The sequence below is a fragment of the Erinaceus europaeus genome, chromosome 13 (genome assembly GCF_950295315.1).
Source record: "Erinaceus europaeus chromosome 13, mEriEur2.1, whole genome shotgun sequence".
Classification (NCBI taxonomy): Eukaryota; Metazoa; Chordata; class Mammalia; order Eulipotyphla; family Erinaceidae; genus Erinaceus; species Erinaceus europaeus.
Window position 1 is genome coordinate 43806755 of NC_080174.1, and position 24501 is coordinate 43831255.

The 24501-nt window shown below is 43.0% G+C and overlaps 1 protein-coding gene across 13 annotated transcripts in view; it reads left to right on the forward strand.

Annotated features, from left to right (window-relative positions):
* Positions 1 to 24501, forward strand: part of PHACTR4 (phosphatase and actin regulator 4) — a 108824-nt gene that overhangs the window by 62954 nt on the left and 21369 nt on the right. For 5 of the 13 annotated variants that reach the window (XM_060205697.1, XM_016187847.2, XM_060205701.1 and 2 more), the window contains 7 exons: positions 1522 to 1695; positions 4575 to 4655; positions 6627 to 6791; positions 8122 to 8505; positions 17502 to 18096; positions 21217 to 21401; positions 23664 to 23817. In XM_060205697.1, the coding sequence (XP_060061680.1) occupies positions 1522 to 1695; positions 4575 to 4655; positions 6627 to 6791; positions 8122 to 8505; positions 17502 to 18096; positions 21217 to 21401; positions 23664 to 23817 (1738 nt within the window). Of the gene's footprint in view, positions 1 to 583; positions 612 to 1521; positions 1696 to 4574; positions 4656 to 6626; positions 6792 to 8121; positions 8506 to 17501; positions 18097 to 21216; positions 21402 to 23663; positions 23818 to 24501 lie in introns of all 13 variants that reach the window. The other 8 variants (XM_060205699.1, XM_060205698.1, XM_060205696.1 and 5 more) reach the window with 4 other exon arrangements.

A 24501-nucleotide genomic window follows, 5' to 3' on the forward strand; every position in this document is an offset into this window, starting at 1 on the left:
ACAGCGGGTTAAGCGCACATGGCTGAAGCGCAAGGACCCCAGTTCAAACCTCCAGCTTCCCCCCCCCCCCCCCCCCCCCGCAGGGGATCACTTCACAAGCAGTGAAGCAGGTCTGCAGATGTCTATCTTTTTCTCCTCTCTGTTTTCCCCTCCTTGCTCCATTTCTCTCTGTCCTATCCAACAACAAGAGCAGCAGTGGCAACAATAGCAACAACAGCCAGGGCAACAAAATGGGAAAAATGGCCTCCTGGAGCAGTTGATTCATAGTGCAGGCACTGAGCCCCCAGCAGTAACCCTAGAGGGGAAAAAAAAATTAAGTAAGTTTAACAAATGTTTCATAAAGGCTATTGATACTTATTGATTATTTTCTATAAAAATATCAACAGTATGAATTTTAGTGCCCTTGTACCTCATCCCAAAGTATTGTTTTCAATGTGAGATTGTTAACTCATCACATGTGATAATAATGTGCATGGTCCTTGATGTATTTCTAGAAAGTGTCCACTTTAGTTCCAACATCTTTACTTATTTTTTTGAAGTTTCAGCACATTTATTCTACATGACTTTTTTTCTTCTCCTCTAGACTTCTCCAGAGAACCAAGGGACTATAGGTGGAGTACAAAGCTATATTGTGTTGCCTCTCTGCTTTTGTTGTTGTTGTTGTTGTTGCTTTCCTGATTTTTATTTATTTTTAAATTATTCTTGACCCAGATTTGGCTGTTTCTCCACCACTAAAGCTAACTAACTAGACCCTGCATGTGTGGTCAATATGAGGGACTTAGGACCTTTCGTTTCAGCCCTGCAGATTTCTTATGTCAAGTTATGTTTCTTGTAAAGGCTTTAAAATCAGGATTATCCCTAGAGAAATATTAAGATAGATACACTGGACTTTCACTTTCACTTTCCAAAACTATTTCCATTTTAAAACACTTTCATTAATGTCCCTGATTCCCAGCCCAAGCCCTTCTAGGACTCTGAACTACATATGTGTGTGTGTAAGAGAGAGAGAGAGAGTAAAATACTCACAGTGTTATCTTTCCCTGAACCCTATTTACCTTCTAAAAAAAAGAAAACACAGAGAGAGGGCAGTGTTTAACAGAATAATGACTCATTCACTGTTGATGGAATCCCCTGTTGAGTGCCATGGGAGATCGAATGTTAGCTGAGAAAGAGGATGAGCATGACAATAGGCTGCACTGAGGCTGAGGCAAGAGCTCATGTATAATGGGAAGACACCCACATTTGTGTGTGCCTTTAAGAGACTGTGAGTTGATTTGATTATTAATGTTTTTTATACTTTAATGATATCAGCTTTGTTTGGATTCTTCATAATTTCTTTGTTAGGGATTTTGATGTTTGATATTCATGTAATGTCATGGGAACTGGCTGTCTGCATGATTGTTTATTATTACTCCTTTTCAGCTACCATAAAAAAAAAAAAAGAGAGAGAGAGAGAGAAGACATTTTCAAGATAGACTGAAATAAACTGTTCTCTTCCCTCTCCCTCTCACCATGCAACAGAAGAAGCGGGACAACCCACTGCAGATCCAGGCATGATCATGGACAGTGTGGAAGCAGGAAACACAACCCCTCCCACCAAAAGGAAGAGCAAATTCTCAGGCTTTGGCAAGATCTTCAAGCCCTGGAAATGGCGGAAAAAAAAGAGTAGTGATAAATTTAAAGAGACATCGGAAGGTGAAATGTTAAGATGTCGATATATGTTCTGAATTAAGGAATTCTCACTTGGACCTTTTTATTTTTCTTCCCCTAAGTTTCTTTTTTCTTTTTTTTTTTTTTAATTTTTGAGAGAGATGCAGAGAGAGACACACACAGAGAGAAACATCAGAGCACTGCTCAGCTCTGGCTTATGGTGGTGCGGGGGATTGAACCTGGGACTTAGGAGCCTCAGTCTGTTTGCATAGCCATTATGCTGTCTCCCCCACCCTTCCCGTAAGTTTCTGTACCGCTCTCATTTGAAGAAGGAATTGAATCATTTAGAATTTATTTATTTACACAGAGATAGAAATTGAGAGGAATTGGGGATATAGCGAGAAGAGAGACAGAGAGATCGAGGGGGAGACAGCATAATGGTTATACAAAGACACTCTCATGCCTGAGGCTCCAAAGTCCCAGAATCAGTACCCCTGCACCACCATAAACTAGAGCTGAGCGGTGCTCTGATTAAAAAAAAAAAAAAAAATTAAAGTGGTCCAGGAGGTGGTACAGTGGATAAAGGGGATGGATTCTCAAGCATGAGGTCTTGAGTTCCATCCCCGGCAGTACATGTGCCAGTGTGATGTCTGGCCCTTTCTGTTTCCTCCTATCCCTCTCATTAATAAACAAATAAAAATATTTTTAAAAATTAAAAAAGAGTGGTCCGGGAGGTGGCTCAGTGGTAAAGCTTTGGACTCTCAAGCATGAGGTCCCGAGTTTGATCCCCGGCAGCACATGTGCCAGAGTGATGTCTGGTTGTTTCTCTCTCCTCCTGTCTTTCTCATAAATAAATAAAATCTTTAAAAAAAATTAAAAAGAGAGAGAAACCTGCATCACTGCTTCACTTTTAAAAAATATTTATTTTTCCCTTTTGTTGACCTATTTTTTATTGTTGTAGGTATTATTGTTGTTGTTATTGATGTCATCGTTGTTGGATAGGACAGAGAGAAATGGAGAGAGGAGGGGAAGACAGAGAGGAGGAGAGAAAGACAGACACCTGCAGACTTGCTTCACCGCCTGTGAAGCGACTCCCCTGCAGGTGGGGAGCCGGGGTTCGAACCGGGATCCTTATGCCGGTCCTTATGCTTTGCCCCACCTGCGCTTAACCCGCTGTGCTACAGCCCGACTCCCGCTTCACCACTTTTAAAGCTTCCCCCCTGTAGGTAGGAACCTGGGGCTTGAACCTGGGTCCTTATGCATTTTAAGATGTGCACTCAACCAAGTGTGCCACCACCCATTCCCTGAATCATTTAGAATTTAAAAACTATGGTGCTCATTTACCAAGGTTTACGTATTTACTATTCCCAGGTTGGTATTTTGACAAAGTTTAAGTCCATCTATTTAATGATGAATATAATTCCTGAACTGTAGCAAATCTACAGTTGGTTCTGGGGCAGGGGGGTTGTTTGTTTTTACTTTGACCACTTCTTTTATAAAAATTCATCCCTAAATACCTCATTATTAAAATTTTAATTAAAAGCGGGTTAAGTACAGGTGGCACAAAGTGCAAGGACCAGCATAAGGATCCCATTTTGAGCCCCCGGTTCCCCGCCTGCAGGGGGGTCACTTCACAGGCAGTGAAGCAGTTCTGCTGAGGTCTTATCTTTCTCTTCCCCTCTCTTTCTTCCCCTCCTCTCTCCATTTCTCTCTGTCCTGTCTAACAATGACAACATCAATAATAGTAACTACAACAACAATAAAAACAAGGGCAACAAAAGAGAAAATAAATAAGTGTAAAAAAAAGAATCCTTTGGGAGTCGGGCTGTAGTACAGCGGGTTAAGCGCAGGTGGTGCAAAGCACAAGGACCTGCATGAGGATCCCGGTTCGAACCCCGGCTCCCCACCTGCAGGGGAGTCGCTTCACAGGCGGTGAAGCAGGTCTGCAGGTGTCTATCTTTCTCTCCTCCTCTCTGTCTTCCCCTCCTCTCTCCATTTCTCTCTGTCCTATCCAACAACAACAACAACAATAATAACTACAACAATAAAAACAACAAGGGCAACAAAAGGGAAAAAATAAAATAAATATTTAAAAATATTTTTTTAAAAAAAAAGAATCCTTTAAAAAATTAATTGAAATAGAAAGGCTTAGACCTACATAAGCACAGCTACTTATGAAAATACTTTCCCAGTAGCGCAGTATATGAGTGAAATTTAAATCTTTTTTTTCCCTTTTGTTGCCCTTGTTGTTTTCATTATTGTTGTTGTTATTGATGTCGTCGTTGCCATGTACGCACAACCTGATGGGCTGCCACCCGACTTCCAAATCTTTTTTCTTTAACTGAGACTCAGTAGCCTCAGGCATGAGAGTCTCTTTACATGATGATTATGCTGTCTACCCCCACCCAGAAATTTAAGTCATTTTTTTTTTTTTTTTTTGCTATCTTTAATTATTATATAGAGACAGCCAGAAATTGAGATGGAAGAGGGTGATAGAGAAGAAGAGAGAGACACCTGCAGCCCTGCCTCACCACTCACAAAGCTTTCCCCTGCAGGTGGGGACCGGGCCTTGAACCCAGGTCCTTGCGCGTTGTAACGTGAACTCAAGTAGGTGCGCCACCACCCAGCCCCTCATAAATTTAAATATTTTAATTTGATGTTTTTCTGTTCTTGGTAGGGAAGATAGCATAATGGTTAAGCCAAAAGACTCTCATGCCCAAGACTCCAAAGGCCCAGGTTCAGTACCCCGCATCACCATAAGCTAGAGCTGAACAGTGCTCTGGTAAAATAATAATGATGCCTATGGAATTTTTCTCTTCTTTCCTAAAACTAAAAACATTGAATCACTTTATTTGTTTACCTTTGGAGAAATTAAGTTTACTTAAAGTTTATCTAATGAGTGCTGTTTTTCAATTTAATGTTAGTTTTAGAGCGAAAAATATCTATGCGCAAACCAAGAGAAGAGCTGGTTAAAAGAGGTGTTCTGTTGGAAGACTGTGAGCAGGGTGAGTTTGCAAATAATTAGTATATACCTATCTCTGTATACTTGGTCTTTGGTTCTGCGTATTTGAATTTTTTTGTCTTTTGTTGTTTCTGTTGTTGAGACTTTAATAAGAGTCTCCTTCTTTCTCTGCTTGTCACACTCTGTCTTTCATGCATATTGAGTTGTCAGAAAAGTCAAGACACATTTTTGCTTAGAAAAACAGAAAATAGGGCAGGCGCTCACTGGCATGTTCTCTTTTTCCCTTCTCCCCCCTCATAAAATAAATATTTTTTTATAAAATGGGAGGCCAAGCAGTAGTGCACCGGGTTAAGCTTAGCACATGGCATGAAGCGTAAGGACCCAGGTTCAAGCCTCCATTCCAAACCTACAGGGGGAAAGCTTTGCGAGTGGTGAAGCAGGTCTGTAGGTGCCTCTCTGTCTTGCTCCCTTTCTGTCACCCCTTCCCTCACGATTTCTGGCTGTCTCTATCCAAAAAATAAGGATACTTAAAAAATAATAATAAAATTTAAAAATAATAAAGATAATTTTTTTAATTTAGAGTTTAAAAAATGAAATATATACGATATATATGAAATATATGTTGAAATATAATATCACTTGTATAATTGTATGAGAGAATATATATTATATCATTATGGCAATATTACTCTATAGTGTTTGGAGTTGCATGTTTAAGATTTTAAACCAGGGAGTCGGGTGGTAGTGCAGCGGGTTAAGCACTGGGGAGTCACTTTACAAGTGGTGAAGCAGGTCTGTAAATGTCTGTCTTTCCCTCTCTCTGTCTTCCCCTCCTGTCTCCATTTCTCTCTGTGCTATCCAACATCAATAACAACAATAATAACTACAACAATAAAAACAACAAGGGCAACAAAAGGAAATAAACAAATATTAAAAAAAAAAAAGAGTTTAAGCCAGGCTGATAAAATAGCTCACTTGGATAGTGCACTGCTTTGCCATGTGCACAGCCCAGATTTAAGCCAGGCCTCCACTACATGTAAGGAAGCTTCAGTGCTCTGGTTTCTCGCTCTGTCTCTGTCTCTAAACTAGAAAAAAATAGCAAAGAGTTCATGGATTGAGGGAAGTTTCAAGGTTTTGGAAACACTTTGTTACTGTTCTTTAAGAATTACTGCATTACACGGGAGAGAGAATTTCACATGACACTGACAAAGAGAAACTGGTTTGATACCCAGGAACCTCAGCCTGATATTCTACCTATTCAGCTATTTCCCCAGCGGCCCACTTTATTGATGTCCATGATGTTCACACAAGTGTCCTCATTATATATCTTTAGAATTTACATTGATGCTTGGTTGTTATTATTATTATCTTTATTTTTTGGATAGAGACAGTCAGAAGTCAAGAGTGAAGGGGGAGAGAGACAGAGAGACACCTGCAGCCCTGCTTCACCACTTGTAAATCAACCCCCTACAAGTGGAGAGTTGGGGGCTCGAACCAGAATCCTTGCACAGGTCCTTACGCTTCATACTATGTTCACTTAATTCGGTGTGCCACTGCCCAGCTCCCTTATATGTATATTTTCTACTGATATTATATTTGAAAATGAAAAAACAAGTAGGTATTTCTGTAGAATTCAGTGATATATCTGATGGAGGAAAAATATTAAAGCAATTGAAAGTAAATAATTGGGGGGGGCTGGCAGTGACACACTACGCTGAGCACACAGATTACAGTGCGCGAGGACCCGGGTTCGGACCCCCGTTCTACCCCCACCCCCACCCCCGTCCCTAACTGCAGGGGGAAAGCTTCACAAGTGGTAACGCAGGGCTGCAGGTGTATCTGTCTCTCTGTCACTCCCTTCCCTCTAAATTTCTGACTGCATCTATTCAATAAACAAAGATAAAAAGAATTTTAAATATTTTTTTTTTTGAAAATAAGTAATTTTCAAAAAGAAAACTCTTCTACATATCTGACCACAGTACTCTAACTTGTTCTCTCCCTTTTGACCTTGCAGGTGGTGATGATCCAGGAAAGTCAGATCCTCCCATGTTAAAAAATGGCCATACCACCCCCATCGGAAGTACCAGATCTTCTAGTCCAGTCCAAGTCGAAGAAGAGTTAGGAAGAATAGTAAATCTTAGGAAATGTGTTTCAGAAGAGAACTCAAAGAAGCGACTAGGTGAGAAAATAGGGATGGGGATGGGGACACAGACCTTTGATGACAGAGTGGTGAAAAATAAATATATCAATACTTTAAAGGGTGGGGGGAGTCTGGTGGTAGCGTAGCGGGTTAAGCACACGTGGCGCAAAGCGCAGGGACCGGGAGAAGAATCCTGGTTCGAGCCCCCGGCTCTCCACCTGCAGGGGAGTCGCTTCACAGGCGGTGAAGCAGGTCTGCAGGTGTCTGTCTTTCTCTCCCCCATCTGTCTTTCCCTCCTCTCTCCATTTCTCTCTGTCCTATCCAACAACGACGACATCAGTAATAATTACTACAATAATAAAACAACAAAGGCAACAGAAGGGAATAAATATAATAAAATAATTAAAAAAAAAAAAGCAAGGCTGCAGGTTTCTCCCTGTCTCTTTCCCTCTCTGTCTTCCATCTCAATTTCTATCTCTATCCGATAATAAATAAGTAAAAGAAAATAGGAATACTGTATTTAAGAGCTTTGGATTAGTCATTCTCATTCACCTTAACAGTGTGGGAAAGAGCAAGGAAGAAATGAAACCCAAAAGGATTCTGTTTTGCTCTTTTCTCCCCTAGCAATTCCTAAGCTAACTGAAGTCGTTCCCCCCCCCCCCATTATTTTTACATTCACAGAAATACCTAGATTTGTGGTTCTCAACTGTAGAAGATGATTTTTTTGGTTGTTTTGGAGGGTTTGTTTGCTTGTTTGTTTGCTTTTGTTCTTTTTAAGATTTTATTTATTTATTTATTTATTTATTTATTTGTGAGAAAGATGGGAGAGAGATAAAGAACCACCCATCACTGGTACATGTGCTGCTGGGGACTGGACTCAGGACCTCACGCTTGCGAGTCTAGTCCCTCAGCCACTGCACCACCTTCCAGAGCACTTGTTTTTGTTCTTTCCAGAACACTGCTCAGCTCTAGATGATGGTAGTGCCGGGGAGTGAACCTGCAACTTCGGATCCTCATTCATGAAAGTCTTTTTGCAAAACCATTATTCTTTCTCCCCTGCCCCTGGAAGAAGATGTTAAACATAGTATACCTATAGAACTTTTTTTTAAGCTACCCATTCCTCCAGTCAAGGGATTGTTAAGTGACTCCTGCAATTGCCTGGCTTTTGTGTGAAGGATCACTCCCCATAATGAACTTCTCTTTACTACCTAGAGTGCCATTTATCTTTAGTTTGTCAAAGTTGAGGAAATTTTGCCTAGAAACTAATTCATAAATTAAGTAATGAAATTGACCGTAAGTCTATAAGTGTGTATCTTGTCTTGCCTGCTATGCTACTCTTCCCTTTTAAATCATATCTGTAATTATACAGGCTCAACTGGAAGCCAGTCTACTTCTGAAGCAGAATCTGTTCCAGAGAATGCACCCAAAGTGCCTTTACTTCCCCCTAAGAGACCCTTGTCTTCTTCTTACGAAGCAAATGAAGGGTTAACAAAGGATGGTAGCACAGCATGGTCCATCTCATCCACCACCACTGCTGCCACCACTACAGCTGCTGCCACCACTGCTACTGTCGTGAACCTAGAAAAACCAGTTAATTCCTCTGTCCCCCCAACCCCAGCACCCAGGACTCTGCCCGCGGCTCCTGCCAGTGCTAACACTGCTGCAACCATGAGCCTCTCTCACACAGTCCCTGCCAAGCAGCCGCCTGTTCCCCCTCCTAAACCAACTCAAAGAAACAGCAACCCTGTCATTGGTAAGTAAGGATACAGTTTCCATTGTTTGGGATTTGCTTTGATTTGGAAGAGTTGTTCTTACTGGCTAACTAATGTAAAGTTGGTTAGGTCTATGAGAGAGTTCCGTATCACATGTCCTTGAATGCCTTCAATAGAAGAGTGAAAATGAGGCCGATAGCTATGCATGGAAGTAAACTGAGATTAAATATCACTAAAAGTACATTTATGGGAATTCATACCCAGCACTACATAAGAGAGGGCATGGCACTAGAGGAAGCTCTAATGTCTCTTCCTCTCTGTCTCTGAGTAAGTTCATTTTGAGGGGTGTGTGTGTGTGTGTGTGTGTGTGTGTAAGCAGGGTCTTGCATTTATGCAGTTTCACCAATCTGGACCACTTGTTGTTGTTTTTTTTACTCAGAGACAGAGAGGAAGAGACACCATAGCACCAGAGCTTCCTATAGTGCCATGCCATCTCTTATGTAGTGCTGGGTCAAGAACCTGAGCCACAAGCATGGCGAGGTATATACCTTAGCCAGTAAGATATTTTCTTTCTTTCTCCCTTTCTCACTCTCCCTCTCTCTCTCTTTCTCTCTTTTTCCCCCTTAACAGTGCACTGCTCAGCTCTTGCTTAATGCTGGATTGAACCTAGGACTTCAGACCCTCACGAGAGTGATGAAAGAGAGAAAGCAGGAAAGATGGGGGGCGGGCGGTAGGGCAGCGGGTTAAGCGCACATGGCGCGAAGTGCAAGGACTGGTGCAAAGATCCCGGTTTGAGACCCTGGCTCCCCACTTGCGGGGGAGTTGCTTCACAGGTGGTAAAGCAGGTCTGCAGGTGTCTTTCTCTCCCCCTCTGTCTTCCCCTCCTCTCTCCATTTCTCTCTGTCCTATCCAACAACAATGACAACAATAACAACAATAATGATAACAACAACAGTGATAAACAACAAGGGCAACAAAAAGGGGAAAAAAATACCCGCCAGGAGCAGTGGATTTGTAGTGTAGGCACCGAGCCCAAGCAGTAACCCTGGAGGCAAAAAGAAAAAGGAAAAAAGAAAGCAGGAAAGATAACTAGTAAATGTATATTGGTTTAGTATTTTTAAGGATTTTTTAAAAAATATTTATTTATTTATGCCCTTGTGTTTTTGTTTTTTTTAAGAGCCAATTTGGGACATTTTATTTATTTCCTTTTGTTGCCCTTGTTTTATTGTTGTAGTTATTGTTGTTGTTGATGATGTCATTGTTGTTGGATAGGACAGAGAGAAATGAAAAGAGGAGGGGAAGACAGAGAGGGGGAGAGAAAGACAGACACCTGCAGACCTGCTTCACCGCCTGTGAAGCGACTCCCCTGCAGGTGGGGAGCCAGGGGCTAGAACTGGGATCCTTAGGCCAGTTCTTGAGCTTTGCACCACCTGCGCTTAACCCGCTGCGTATGCCCTTGTTTTTTATTATTGTAGTTATTGTTATTGATGTCATCGTTGTTAGATAGGACAGAGAAAAATAGAGGAGGGGAAGACAGAGAGGGGGAGAGAAAGACACCTATAGACCTGCTTCACCACTTGTGAAGTGACCCCCCTGCAAGTGGGGAGCTGAGCTGGGAGCTGGAACTGGGATCCTGATGCCGGTCCTTGCGCTTTGGGTTTAGTATATTTTTAATACTTAACTGAAGTTCAGATTAGGTCTGTTTTCTTTAAATAAACAAGCACCTCAGAAAGTTTTCAAGAAAAGGAGTGGTTAATTCCAGGAAAATGCTTGGGTTAGGACAGAGGAGATAGCATAATGTTTGTGCAAAAAGACTTTCATGCCAGAGGCACCAGAGGTCCCAGGTTCAATCCCCAGCACCAACACAAGCCAGAGCTGAGCAGTGCTCCGGTTGGAGGAGGACTGGTGGGAATACTAGAGTTAATACTGATTAAGGTTTTTGTTAATGATTCAGGAGGAGTAAAAATTATACTCTTTAAATGGCTTCTACTGAGCCAGCAAGATAACTTACCAGGGTGGTAAAGCCTGGATTATCATGTGATCAACCCATGTTTGAGCCTTGTCCCCACCATACTAGCTTTGATGCTGTGGAATCTTTCCCTCTCTCCCTCTGTCTTTCTATTTCTTTCTTACTTTTTTTTTTTTTAATTTTATTTATTGATTCGTGAGAAATGATAGGAGAGAAAGAAAGAACCAGACATGACTGGCATGTACACTGCCGGGGACTGAACTCAGGACCTCATGCTTGAGAGTCCAATGCCTTATCCACTGGGCCACCTCCCAGACCACTCTTTCTTACTTTTTGAACTATCTTTATTTACTTATTGGATAAAGACAGTCAGAAATCAAGAGGGACAGAGACACCTACAGCACCAATTTGCCGCTCGCAAACCTTCCCCTGCAGGTGGAGGAGACCAGGGGCTCCAACCTGGGTCCTTGTGCATTGTAACATGCGCACTCAACCAAGTGTGCCACCACCTGACCCCCGTCTTTCTGTTCTCTCTCTCCCTGAAAAAGTCAGCCTGTAACAAGGGCAACAAAAAGGAATAATTTTTTTTTTAATCTTAAAAAAAAAGTCAGCCTGGTGTAGTAAAGCCCTCGTAAGAACAAAAATAAATAAATGAAAAAGCTGAAAATTGCCAAGTTGTGTGGGCAGATTAGAACCTTGGGGGGTGGGAGACCTTGAAAAACAGAATTTACTGTGAGTATAAACGTTAGAGTAGCAGCTTGATTAAAAAACAGGATGGGGAGTCGGGCAGTAGCACAGTGGGTTAAGCAGGTGGCACAAAGCACAAGGACTGGTAGAAGGATCCCAGTTCAGGACCCCAGCTCCCCACCTGTAGATAAGTTGCTTCTTTCTCTCTTTCCTCTCTGTCTTCCCCTCCTCTCTCCATTTCTCTCTGTCCTATCCAACAACAATAATAGCTACAACAATAAAACAAGGGCAACAAAAGGGAATGAATAAATAAATAAATATTTTTAAAAACAGGATGAAGATTATTATTATTATTATTATTATCATCATCATCATCACCACCTTGAATAGATAATGCCTTGACTTATCTCAAAGGAATTTCAGCTTATGTTCATAACCATATGAAGTAGGAAGCTGATGGTATCTATTATATAATTAGGGCAATTAGGACATGAAGAAGTTATGACTCATCTAGGGTAGCAGTTAGTGAGCGAGAAAGCAAACAGGCTTTTCAGCTCTAGTGCAAACCTCTGTCCTGTACATCTTTGTTCTCAAAACTGTTGTCTATACAGGTGTTCTCATCGCCATCACCTGGAGGACTTGTGAAAACACAGATTAGGAAGTCGGTTCGAGTCACTTCACAAGCGGTGAAGCAGGTCTGCAGGTTTCTCTCTTTCTCTACCCCCACCTCTCTGTCTTGCCCTCCTCTCTCCATTTCTCTGTCCTATCCAACAACAACATATCAGTAACAACAACAATAACTACAACAACAATAAAAAACAAGGGCAACAAAGGGAAAAGAAAGAAATATACAAAGAAAACACAGATTACTGGATGGAGTAGGTTATGCAATCAGGGTAAAGAGGGTCCCTTGTATGACTTGCTAGAGGCCATAATAGTTAAGTGCACTGTAATGTGTGCCTTAAACCAGGTACACCACCAGCCAGCCCCCAAATCTTTTATTTTTAACTAGTCTTGGATTTTTTTTTTTTTAACTTATTTTGCCTCTTGTTGATCTTGTTGTTTAACATTATTGTGGTCATTGATGTCGTTGTTGGATAGGACAGAGAGAAGTGGAGAGAGAAGGGGAAGACAGAGAGGGGGAGAGAAAGATAGACACTTGCAGACCTGCTTCACCGCTTGTGAAGTGACTCCCCTGCAGGTGGGGAGCCGGGGGCTCAAACCGGGATCCTTCTACCGGTCCTTGCGCTTTGCTGCCACGTGCACTTAACCCGCTGTGCCACCATAGTTCTCCTGGATCTTTTTTTTTTTAATCTTTGTTTATTTATTGCATTGATATAGCCAGAGGCAAAAAATAGGGCAGGGGGTTGGGTGTGTCACTCAGACCTGGCTGAGCACACAGATTACAGTGTGTGCAAGAACCCAGGTTCGATTCCCTAGTCCCCACCTGCAGGGTGAAAGCTTCAAAGAGTTGAGGCAGGGTTGCAGATGTCTTTCTGTCTCTCTCTCTACCCTCTCAACTTCTGGCTGTCTCTATTCAATAAATAAAGATAATTTAAAACGAAAAGAAAAAAGTTTAAAGAGAGAGAGACATCCAGAAATTGAGAGGTAAGGAGTGATAGAGAAGAAGACTGGGGGGGCAGGATGTGGCACACCTGGTGCACACATTACAGTGTGCAAAGACCCAGGTTCAAGTCCCTGTTCCCACCTGCAGGGAGAAAGCTTCATAAGTGGTGAAGTAGGCCTGCAGGTCTCTCTCTCTCTCTCCCCTTCTCTCTCTTTCTCCATCTCCTCTTTCAGCTTCTCTCTGTCTCTATCCAATAATTTAAAAATTGATAAAAATGTTTTTTTAAAAATGGAGAGATACAAAGAGGCATACCTGCTGCACTGTTTCACTTCTTGCAAACCTTTCCCCCTACAGGTGGGGACTGGGGGCTCAAACCTGGGTCCTTGCTCATTGTAACATGTATGTTCGACCAGGTGTGCCACCAGCTAGCCCCTGCACTTAAGATCTGTATGTAGGGAGCCAGGCGGTATCGCAGCGGGTTAAGCGCACGTGGTGCAAAGCACAAGGACCGGTGTAAGAATCCCGGTTCAAGTCCCTGGCTCCCCACCTGCAGGGGAGTCGCTTCACAAGCAGTGAAGCAGGTCTGCAGGTGTCTATCTTTCCTCCTCTGTCTTCCCCTCCTCTCTCCTTTTCTCTCTGTCCTATCCAACAATGATGACATCAATAACAACAACAATAATAACTACAATAATCAAACAAGGATAACAAGAGGGAATAAAAAAAAATTTATATGTAGTTGTAAACTGACTACTTCAATTAAAAGTTTAAAATAGGGGCCAGGTGGCGGTGCACCTGGTTGAATGCATGTGTTACAGTACACAAGGACCCAGGTTTGAGCCCCTGGTCCCTACCTGTGAAGGGAAAGCTTCATGAGTAATGAAGCAGGGCTACAGGTGTCTCTCTGTGTTTTTTCCTCTCTGCTTTCTCCCTTCTCAATTTCTGGTTGTCTCTATCCAATAAATAAAATTTAAAATAAAACTACAAAACAAACATTGTTGGGCCCTACACCTATAATTTCTTATTCAGTAAGTCTCTAGGAGAGCCTGAAATATTTGCATTTTAAATATGTTCTCTGGGGAGTCGGGCAGTAGCGCAGCAGGTTAAGCACAGGTGGCACAAAATGCAAGAACCGGCAAGAGGATCCTGGTTCAAGCCCCCAGCTCCCCACCTGCAGGGGAATTGCTTCACAGGCAGTGAAGCAGGTCTGCAGGTGTCTCTTTTTCTCTCCCCTTCTCTGTCTTCCCCTCCTCTCTCCATTTCTCTCTGTCCTATCCAAAAACGACGACCTCAATAACTACAACAATAAAACAACAAAGGCAACAAAAGGAAATAAATAAATATGTTTTCTGGTGATGCTCTATGGTGCCACTTAATCAGATTCACTGCTCAGTATCAGTAGTATGCCACCCTCTTCAGGGAAAAACATTAAAAAATTATGGTCAAACCATAGTGATCACTCCTGGCCTAGTCAAAAACCTTAGGTTCTATGACAAGCATCAGCATCAATCTTAAGTGGTCATCAGCAGAGGAGATAAACAGGACTATTCTCACAGTTCTTACTACAGTTAAATTTCCTTTTTTTTTTTTTTTAAGATTTATCTATTCATTAATGGAGAGAACCAGAGCATCACTCTGGTATATGTGATACCAGGCTTGAGAGTCCAACACTCCACCCACTGCTCCACCCCCACAACCCTCAGATCACAAGATTAAATAGTTCTCACTAAAAGGCTTTTTACCTTTTTTTTTTTTCCCAGTCTTGGACTTGGCACATGCATTATTTCACTGCTCCCAGGCCACCTTTTCGTTCAGATAGACAGTGAAAGTGGGAGAGACACCATAGCATCAGAATATATCCTGGAACTGTAGTGCGCCCTATGGCGCCAGGGAGCCACATGCATGCCACGGTATATACCCTATCTGTTGAGGTATCTCTCCTACCGGTGACTATTGGCACAATGGCAAAATGCAGCTGAAAAATGATAAGGATGAGCACACACGGTACAATGCTCCAGGACCCCGGTCCCCACCTGCAGGAGGAAAGCTTCACAAGTGCCAAAGCAGGGCTTCAGATATCTCTCTTTCTCTCTCCTTCTCTATCTCCCCCTTCTCTTTTGGATTTCTGGCTATCTGTATCCGATTAATAAATAAAAATACTTTTTAAAAATGATGATTATGGGAGTCGGGTGTTAGCGCAGAGGGTTAAGCACACATGGCGCAAAGCACAAGGACCAGCATCGAGCCCCTGGTTCCCCACCTGCAGGGAAGTCGCTTCACCAGAGGTGAAGCAGGTCTGCAGGTGTCTTTCTCTCCCCCTCTCTGTCTTCCCCTCCTCTCTCCATTTCTCTCTGTCCTATCCATCAATGAGGACATCAATAACAACAACAACTACAGCAACAATAAAAAGACAACAAGGGCAACAAAAGAGAAAATAAATAAATAAAATGATTATATGATGTGAAACAAAATGGATGAAACTAGAGTTGATTATCCTGAATGAAGTTAGTAAAATGGTTACAGATAACTTCACTCATACCCGGTTAAGTGTACCCAGTTAAGTGCACATGTCATCATGTGCAAATAAATGGGTTCGTGGGAGTCAGGAGGTAGCACAGCAGGTTAAGCACACATGGTGCAAAGCACAAGGACCGGCATAAGGATACCGGTTCGAGCCCTCAGCTCCCCACATGCAGGGGAGTCGCTTCACAAGTGGTAAAGCAGGTCTGCAGGTGTCTATTTTTCTCTCCTCCCCTCCTCTCTCCATTTCTCTCTGTCCTATCCGACGACAACAACAACTACAACAATAAAAAAGGGCAACAAAAGGGAATAAATAAATAAATAAATAAATAAATAGAAATGGGTTCAAACTGCTGGTACCCACAAGTGATGAAACAGTGCTACAGGTGTCTCTGTCTCTCTCTTCCTCTCCTTCTCCCCCTTCCCTCTCAATTTCTTTCTGTCCTATCAAATAAATAAATTTTTTCAATTAAAAAAAAAAGTCGGAGTCGGGCTTTAGCGCAGCGGGTTAAGTGCAGGTGGCGCAAAGCGCAAGGACCGGCATAAGGATCCCGGTTCGAACCCCGGCTCCCCACCTGCAGGGGAGTCGCTTCACAGGCGGTGAAGCGGGTTTGCAGATGTCTATCTTTCTCTCCTCCTCTCTGTCTTCCCCTTCTCTCTCCATTTCTCTCTGTCCTATCTAACAACGACAACAATAATAACTACAACAATAAAACAACAAGGGCAACAAAAGGGAATAAATAAATTAAATAAATATTTTAAAAAAAAAGTAACCAAGGGAATCGGGCGGTAGCACAGCAGGTTAAGCACACATGGTGCGAAGTGCAAGGACTGGCATAAGGATCCCGGTTCCACCTCCCGGCTCCCCACTTGGCAGAGGAGTTGCTTCACAGGCGGTGAAGCAGGTCTGCAGGTGTCTGTTTTTCTCTCCTCCTCTCTGTCTTCCCTCCTCTCTCCATTTCTCTCTGTCCTAACAACGACGACATTAATAACTACAACAACAATAAAAAAAAGGGCAACCAAAGAGAAAATAAATAAATATTTTTTAAAAATTTTTTAAAAAGTAACCAAATTGTCTCTTGGACTTTGTAAGAACTGTGGTAGTCATGGGGGTGGGAAGGAACATAGAATTTTGGTTGATTCACATATACCATGTTTGGTTGTGAAATTATACCATTGAAATCTTAGGATTTTGTAAAACACTGCTAAGTTACTACTAAATAATAGGGTTGGGGGTTGGGCGGTAGCGCAATGAGTTAAGCACACATGGCACAAAGTGCAAGGACCAGCACAAGGATCCCGGTTTGAGCCCCTGGCTCCCCACCTGCAGGGGAGTCGCTTCACAGGCGGTGAAGCAGGTCTGCAGGTGTCAATCTTTCTCTGCCCTTCTCCGTCTTCCCCTCCCTCTCCATTTCTCTCTGTCCTATCCAACAACAACATCATAACAACAATAGTAATAAACACAACAACGTTAAACAACAAGGGCAACAAAAGGGAAAAAAATAGCCTCCAGTGGGAGTGGATTCATTGTGTAGGCACTGAGCCCCAGTGGGACTCAGTGCCTACACAATGTGCCTCCCCTCTTTTTGGGGAGGCAAAAAAAAAAAAACCACAATAGGGTTGGAACCAATGGTAGAGTACAGGACTTGAGGTCCTAAATCTAATCCCCAGCAACACATAAACTGGAGTGCCCCCAGTTCCCCACCTACAGGGGAGTCGCTTCACAAGCGATGAAGCAGGTCTGCAGGTGTCTTATCTTTCTCTCCCCCTCTCTGTCTTCCCCTCCTTTCTCATTTCTCTCTGTCCTACCCAACAAAATGACATCAATAATAACTACAACAATAAAACAACAAGGACAACAAAAGGGAATAAATAAAATATTTTTTAAAATTTTAAAAAAAGAAAGATTAACACTGATCTCATTTCTAGGCTCTGGGATGACACCTAAAAGCATTATAAAGTCATTTTTTATATATTTATTTACTTTCCCTTTTGTTGCCCTTTTTTTTTTAATTTTGTTGTAGTAATTATTGATGTCATCATTGTTGGATAGGACAGAGAGGAGGGGAAGACAGAGAGGGGGAGAGAAAGATAGACACCTGCAGACCTGCTTCACTGACAGTGAAGCAACTCCCCTGCAAGGGGGGATCCAGGGGCTCGAACCGGGATCATTATGCCAGTTCTTGCACTTTGCGCCACCTGAGCTTAACCTGCTGCGCTACTGCTCGGACTCCCTATAAAGTCATTTGACTCCCTATAAAGTCATTTGAAATAAAATTGTTCTCTTTCTTTTCCAGCTGAACTGTCACAAGCAATCAACAGTGGCACATTGTTATCAAAACCATCCCCACCCTTACCACCTAAGAGAGGCATTCCATCAACCTTGCCGGTCACCTTGGAGTCTACCACCATCACCACAAAAGCTCCAATTGATCAAAGAGAGAGGAATACGTGCCCTGTGGGCTCTGAACCACTGTTGATGGTCCCACCTTCTTCTCCATCCCCTCCATTGCCCACTCATATTCCACCAGATCCTCCACGGTCCCCTCCATTCCTTGCTAAAACTTACCAAGTTGTGCCAGAAATTGAGTTTATACCTTCCTTAGACTTACCCCAGGAAGTTCCCCAGCAGGAAGATCAGAAAAAGGAAACACCCAAGAGAATATTGGACGAGAGTTCTGGGGAACCCCACATGCCCTCCAAACTGCCTCCAATCCCACTGCATATCCGAATCCAGCAAGCCTTGGCCAGCCCACTTCCTACGACTCCTCCCTTGGAGGGCTCTCATAGAGCTCATTCATTGCTCTTTGAGAACAGCGACCACTTTTATGAAGACAGCAATACCCTGGGTCGAACCAGGTCACTTCCCATCACTATTGAAATGCTGAAAGTGTAAGTGTCTTTAAATTTTGTCTCCTGCTTCCTCTTCTTGATTCTTTACTATAACCCTACCTGGAAGAAAAGATAAAAATATTTATATAAGGGAGTCGGGCTGTAGCGCCGTGGGTTAAGCACAGGTGGCGCAAAGTATAAGGATCCCGGTTCGAACCCCGGCTCCCCACCTGCAGGGGAGTCGCTTCACAGGCGGCGAAGCAGGTCTGCAGGTGTCTATCTTTCTCTCCCCCTCTCTGTCTTCCCCTCCTCTCTCCATTTCTCTCTGTCCTATCCAACAACGATGACAACAACAATAACTACAACAATAAAACAACAAGGGCAACAAAAGGGAATAAATAAATAAAATAAAATATTTTTTTAAAAATTTATATAAAAGATAATGTAAATGGGTTGGGTGGTGGAACCTATAAAGCACACAAGCATACCGGATGTGAGGACCCAGGTTTGAGCCCCAGTCCCCACCTGCAGGGGGGACGTTTCACAAGCCATAGAGTAAGCTGCAAGTCTTTTCTCTTTCTCTTTCCCTCTGTCTCCCCCTTTCTTGCCCTATTTCTGTCTTTTTTTTTTTTTAACCAGAGCACTGCTCAGCTTTGGCCAATGGTGTGGTACAGGGGATTGAACCTAGGACTTTGGAGCCACAAACATAACCTTTATGCTTTATGCTATCTACCCCTACCCTCTCTGTCTTTATCATAATAAAAATTTAAATTTGGGAGTGGGGGATTGGTAGCACAGTGGGTTAAGCACACATGGCGCTAAGCATAAGGATCCGGATCAAGCCCCTGGCTCCCCACCTGCAGGGGAGTCTCTTTACAGGTGGTGAAGCGGGTCTGCAGGTGTCTGTCTTTCTCTCCCCCGTCTGTCTTCACCTCCTCTCTCCATTTCTCTCTGTCCTACCTAAAACAACAGCAATAAAAACAATAATAATAACTACAACAATGATAAAACAACCAGGGTTAGGGTGGGGGTATAGCATAATGGTTATGCAAAGAGACTTACATGCCTGAGGCTCTCAAGTCCCAGGTTCAATCCCCACACTGCCATAAGCCAGAGCTGAGCAGTGCTCTGGTAAAAAAAAAAAAGGGCAAAAAAGGGTAAAAATAGCCTTCTGGAGTAGTGAATTCACGGTGCTGGCACACCCAGCCCCAGCAAGAACCGGGAGGCAAAAAAATTAATAAAATTCAAAGAAAAGAAAAAAAAAATTGCTTGCTCTACTGGTTTCTTTTTTTTTTTTTTGGAACCAATGGTTGGTTAATTTTTTTTCTTTTTTTTTTTTTTTTTACCAGAGCTCTGCTCAGCTCTGGTTTATGGTGCTGTGGGGGATTGAACCTGGGACTATGGAGCCTCAGGCCTGAATCTCTTTGTATAACTATTATGCTATCTACCCCCACCCTCTACTGGTTTGATAACATTTTTCCATGAACAAAATTTCCATAATGTAGTTCAAGAGGTGGCACAGTGGGTAAAGCATTAGACTCCCAAGTATGTAACAGAGTGATGTCTGTGCCCCCCACCCCATCTTTCTCATAAATAAAATCTTAAGGAAGGAAGGAATTTCCATGGTAATACAAAATTTGTATAATTTTTTCCTTTAATATTTGTTTATTTTTTTTAAAAAATTATTTATTTACTCATGAGAAAGATAGGAGGAGAGAAAGAACCAGACATCACTCTGGTACATGTGCTGCTGGGGATCGAACTCAGGACCTCATGCTTGAGAGTCCAACACTTTATCCACTGCGCTACCTCCCAGACCACTGTATAAGTTTTCATATGTGAAAATTTAAAATATTAATTATATATGCTGTAAAGAAAGCAGTGTAGGACCCAGAGATAGCTCACCTTTTAGTGTGTTCACATTATCAAGGGGTAAGCCCTATGTTTTGAGTTTACCCTATGAGAGTAAAGAGGGAGAGTGTAAGACACCTGCATTACTACTTCACTGCTTCACATCCTTGTGTAGCTTCAGGCAGGGTCTAAGGGTTTTGCACACTGTAGCCTGTGTGTGTGACAAGGGGGTGCCACAGCCCAGCCCCCCTACTTTGTTTTTTAGTATTCAGGCAAATTGTGAAAAGACAATAAAACTTTATCTTCTTTTATGAATGAAAGTTGAATGGAGAAAACTTGAACATCACTCTGGCACGTTATGTCAACAATTGAACTTGGGGCCGCAGAGTTGAGAATTCAATGCTTTATTGGAGCTGGGTAGTGGCATACCTGTAGAACACACGTGTTACGATGTGTAAAGATAGAGTGCAAACCTCTGGTCCCCACCTACGGCAGGGGAGCCTTCACAAGGAAGTACTGCAGGACTCTCTCTCTCTCTCTCTGTCTGTCTGCCACTTCCTTTCAATTTCTCTGCCTCTCTTCAAAATAAATAAAATAGAATAAAATATCGTAAAATGGGAGTTGAGCGGTAGCACAGCAGGTTAAGCGCACGTGGCTCAAAGCACAAGGACCTGCACAAGAATCCTGGTTTGAGCCTCCAGCTGGCTCCCCATCTGCAGGGGAGTTGATTCACAAATGGTAAAGCAGGTCTGCAAATGTCTATCTATCTCTCCCAATCTCTGTCTTCCCCTCCTCTCTCCGTTTCTCTCCGTCCTATCCAATACAACAACAACGATAATAACTATAACAATAAAACAAGGGCAACAAAAGGGAATAAATAAATAAATAAAAATTTTTGGGGAGTCAGGCTGTAGCGCAGCGGGTTAAGGGCAAGTGGCGCAAAGCACAAGGACCGGCATAAGGATCCTGGTTCGAACCCCGGCTCCCCACCTGCAGGGGAGTCGCTTCACAGGCGGTGAAGCAGGTCTGCAGGTGTCTTTCTCTCCTCCTCTCTGTCTTCCCCTCCTCTCTCCATTTCTCTCTGTCCTATCGAACAACGACAACAATAACTACAACAATAAAACAACAAGGGCAACAAAAGGGAATAAATAAAATAAATATTTAAAAAAACAACTTCCATTTAAAAAAAATTTAATTTCTTAGCAAGACTGTTAAGGAAGTATGAATTGTTTCATTCACATACTTTTCTATAACTATCCAATACTTTACCTTGCAAATCAGTTGTCACTTTGTTTCTGAAAGGAAAATATAATTATTTTAATTTGTTAGTTCAGACAATGAAGAAGAGGAGCAAACCCACCACTTTGCCTTCAGTGAAGATGTGACATCTACCTCAGCCATCCCTAAACTACCACAGTGTCTACAGGAAGAGGAGGAGGAAAAGGAGAGTGACTCTGATTCAGAAGGGCCTGTTCAATACCGTGATGAAGAGGATGAAGATGAAAGCCAACATAGTAAGAAAGGGAGCAAAAAATCCAAAGAGAAGATTATTTTGTAGATAAAGCTACTTGCTGGTCGTAGCTAGTGTGAATGGAAAGTTTCCTCTTCTAATAAGTCACCTGGCTAAGTGATGTTGGAAGCCACTGGAAAGCCTAACTCCTGTCGGCACTCAGCCTTTGGCTTTAAGCCTATTAATTCCCATTGTTTCAACAAACTAGTAAGAAGGGAGCCTAGTCAGTTGACTCTTAGGGTTTTGGTTAAAATAATATTTACCTTAATGATAGTAAATATTATAGAAGTTGGTATTTTGTCTGTATTGAGGAGATGCAAGTATCACTCATTCTCCTTTGTATTAATGAACTTGATTGTGTTCATGACAAAGGGAAAAAGACATGTTCACATACACAAATCTGAATAGTGAAATCTTGACTCCTAAAAATAGGAAAGCAGCGTTAAGAAAAAGTGTAGTGTAGTCCGAGAAGTGGCACAGTGGATACAGCACTGGACTCTCAAGTATGAGGTCCCAAGTTCAATCCTTGGCAGCCCATGTGCCAGAGTGATGTCTGGCTCTTTCTCACTCTCCAGTCTTTCTCATTAATAAATAAAGTATTTTTTAAAAGAAAGTGTATTGGAGGCTGGGCGTTAGCGCAGTGGGTTAATTGCATGTGGCGCAAAGCACAAGGATCAGAGTAGGGATTCCGGTTTAAGCCCCCGACTCCCCACCTACAGGGGAGTCGCTTCACAGGTGGTGAAGCAAGTCTGCAGTTGTCTGCCTTTCTCTTCCCCTCTCTGTCTTCCCCTCCTCTCTCGATTTCTCTCTGTCCTATCCAACAACAATGACAGCAATGAAGACAATAAGAATAATAACAATAAGCAACAAGGGGGGAAATGTGGTCTCCAGGAGCAGTGGATTCGTGGTGCAGGCACTTCTTCTAGCATTTGCCCTTCCGTAGCCAGTCAACAGCGTCAGGTTGAGCCTAATGTAAAGTTTCAAGACCTCCTTTGAATCTGGAGAGGTGGCAGTCGTTGACTATGTGGGTCATAGTCTGTCTGTAGCCGCAGGGGCAGTTCGGGTCGTCTCTGGCTCCCCAGCGATGGAACATAGCGGCGCACCGGCCATGGCCTGTTCGATAGCGATTGAGGAGGGCCCAGTCATAACGTGCTAGGTCAAAGCCGGGTTGACGCTTGCAGGGGTCTGTGATGAGGTGTTTGTTCTTTACCTCAGCTGACTGCCAACTCTGTTTCCAAGAGACTGGAACAGAGAAGTTCAGTGTAGGCGTAGGGGACCAGATTGGGTGACGAGACATCAAGCGTTGGACAGGGTGGGCGAAGATATCCGCGTATATTGGCAGGTCCGGTCGAGTGTAGACGTGGGAAATGAACTTAGATGATGCCGCATCCCTACGAATATCTGGCAGGGTGGTGTTGCTAAGAACTAGCAGCCATGGAACCGGGGTGGAACGGATGGTTCCAGAAATTATCCTCATGGAGGAATATAATTTGGAGTCGACCAAGTGGACATGGGGGCTACGGAACCATACTGGGGCACAGTATTCTGCAGTGGAATAGCATAATGCCAGAGATGATGATCGTAGTGTGGAAGCGCTCGCGCCCCATGAGGAGCTGACCAGTCTTGCAATGATGTTATTCCTCGCGCCCACCTTTGCTGCAGCTTTTATGAGATGTTTGTGAAATGACAGAGTGCGATCGAGAGTAACGCCAAGATAGACTGGCTGGGCTTCATGCCGGATTCTCGTATCGCCAAGCTGCACATTAAGCTCACGCGAGACCGAGGCATGGTGTAGATGGAAAACAGATGATACCGTTTTTGCAGTGCTAGGGATTAGTCGCCATTTTTTACAGTAATCAGATATCAGAGACATGTCTTTTGTGAGTGTTGCAGGCACTGAGCACTAGCAATAACCCTGGAGGCAAAAAAGAAAAGAAAAGAAAAAAAGTGTATTATGGGTGTGTTGGTGCAAATGCCTTTCACTCAAGCTTAGATTATCTCTCCTGTAACAACTCCTTACTAAGAAGAAAAATAAAGGGGAATGATAGAAAGAAAAAGACCTTTTGCCCATCTGAGTCCATCTGGCTAAAAAGATTGTAGATGTTTTCAGCTTTATCCCACCTTTATGTTGGCTAGATATTTGAAGGCAAGTAGGAAGGTAGGAATTAATTATTTGTTCAAACTTGCCTAGCTCCTGCTGAAGTTGAGCCTTTGACTTCAAGCTTCCCCCACCCCACCCCCACACTTTTTTTTTTTTTTTACAAAGGTGCTCTGGCCAACAAGGTGAAGAGGAAAGACACACTGGCAATGAAACTGAATCACAAACCCAGTGAACCAGAATTAAACATGAATTCTTGGCCTCGGAAAAGCAAAGAGGAGTGGAATGAAATACGGCACCACATTGGAAACACACTGATCCGGTAGGCCTTGATTAGCATAGATTGATTTGATTTGATTATGCTACATGTATATTAGAGACTAGATTTGTCAGGGGGCAGGTGGTGTGGCGCACTGGAGTATGTGTACAAGTTACCATGGTCAAGGACCCTGTTTCAATAACCCTGGTGGTAGGAAAAGAAACAGGGGGGTGGGGGGTTGTTAGCAGATGGTGGTATACCTGGTTAGGCACACACACTTCAGTGTGCAAGGACCCAGGTTTAAGCCTCTTCACCACAAATGGTGAAGCAGTGCTGCAGGTATTTCTTTGTCTTTGTCTTTCTCCTCTGTCTCTCCCTCCCCTCTCAATTTCTCTCTGTCTCTATCCAATAATAAATAAATGAAATTTTTAAAAAGAAATAAAAAAAATACATGTCTTTTTTAAGTGGTAGCAACAACTTTTTTTTTTTCTCCCCACCACCCAATCTCCATATCCCACCCCCTCCCCAGTAGCTTTCCCATTCTTTATCCCTCTGGGAGCATGGACCCAGGGTCATTGTGGGTTGCAGAAGGTAGAAGGTCTGGCTTCTGTAATTGCTTCCCCGCTGAACATGGGCGTTGACTGGTCGGTCCATACTCCCAGTCTGCCTCTCTCTTTCCCTAGTAGGGTGGGTCTCTGGGGAAGCGGAGCTCCAGGACACATTGGTGGGGTCTTCAGTCCAGGGAAG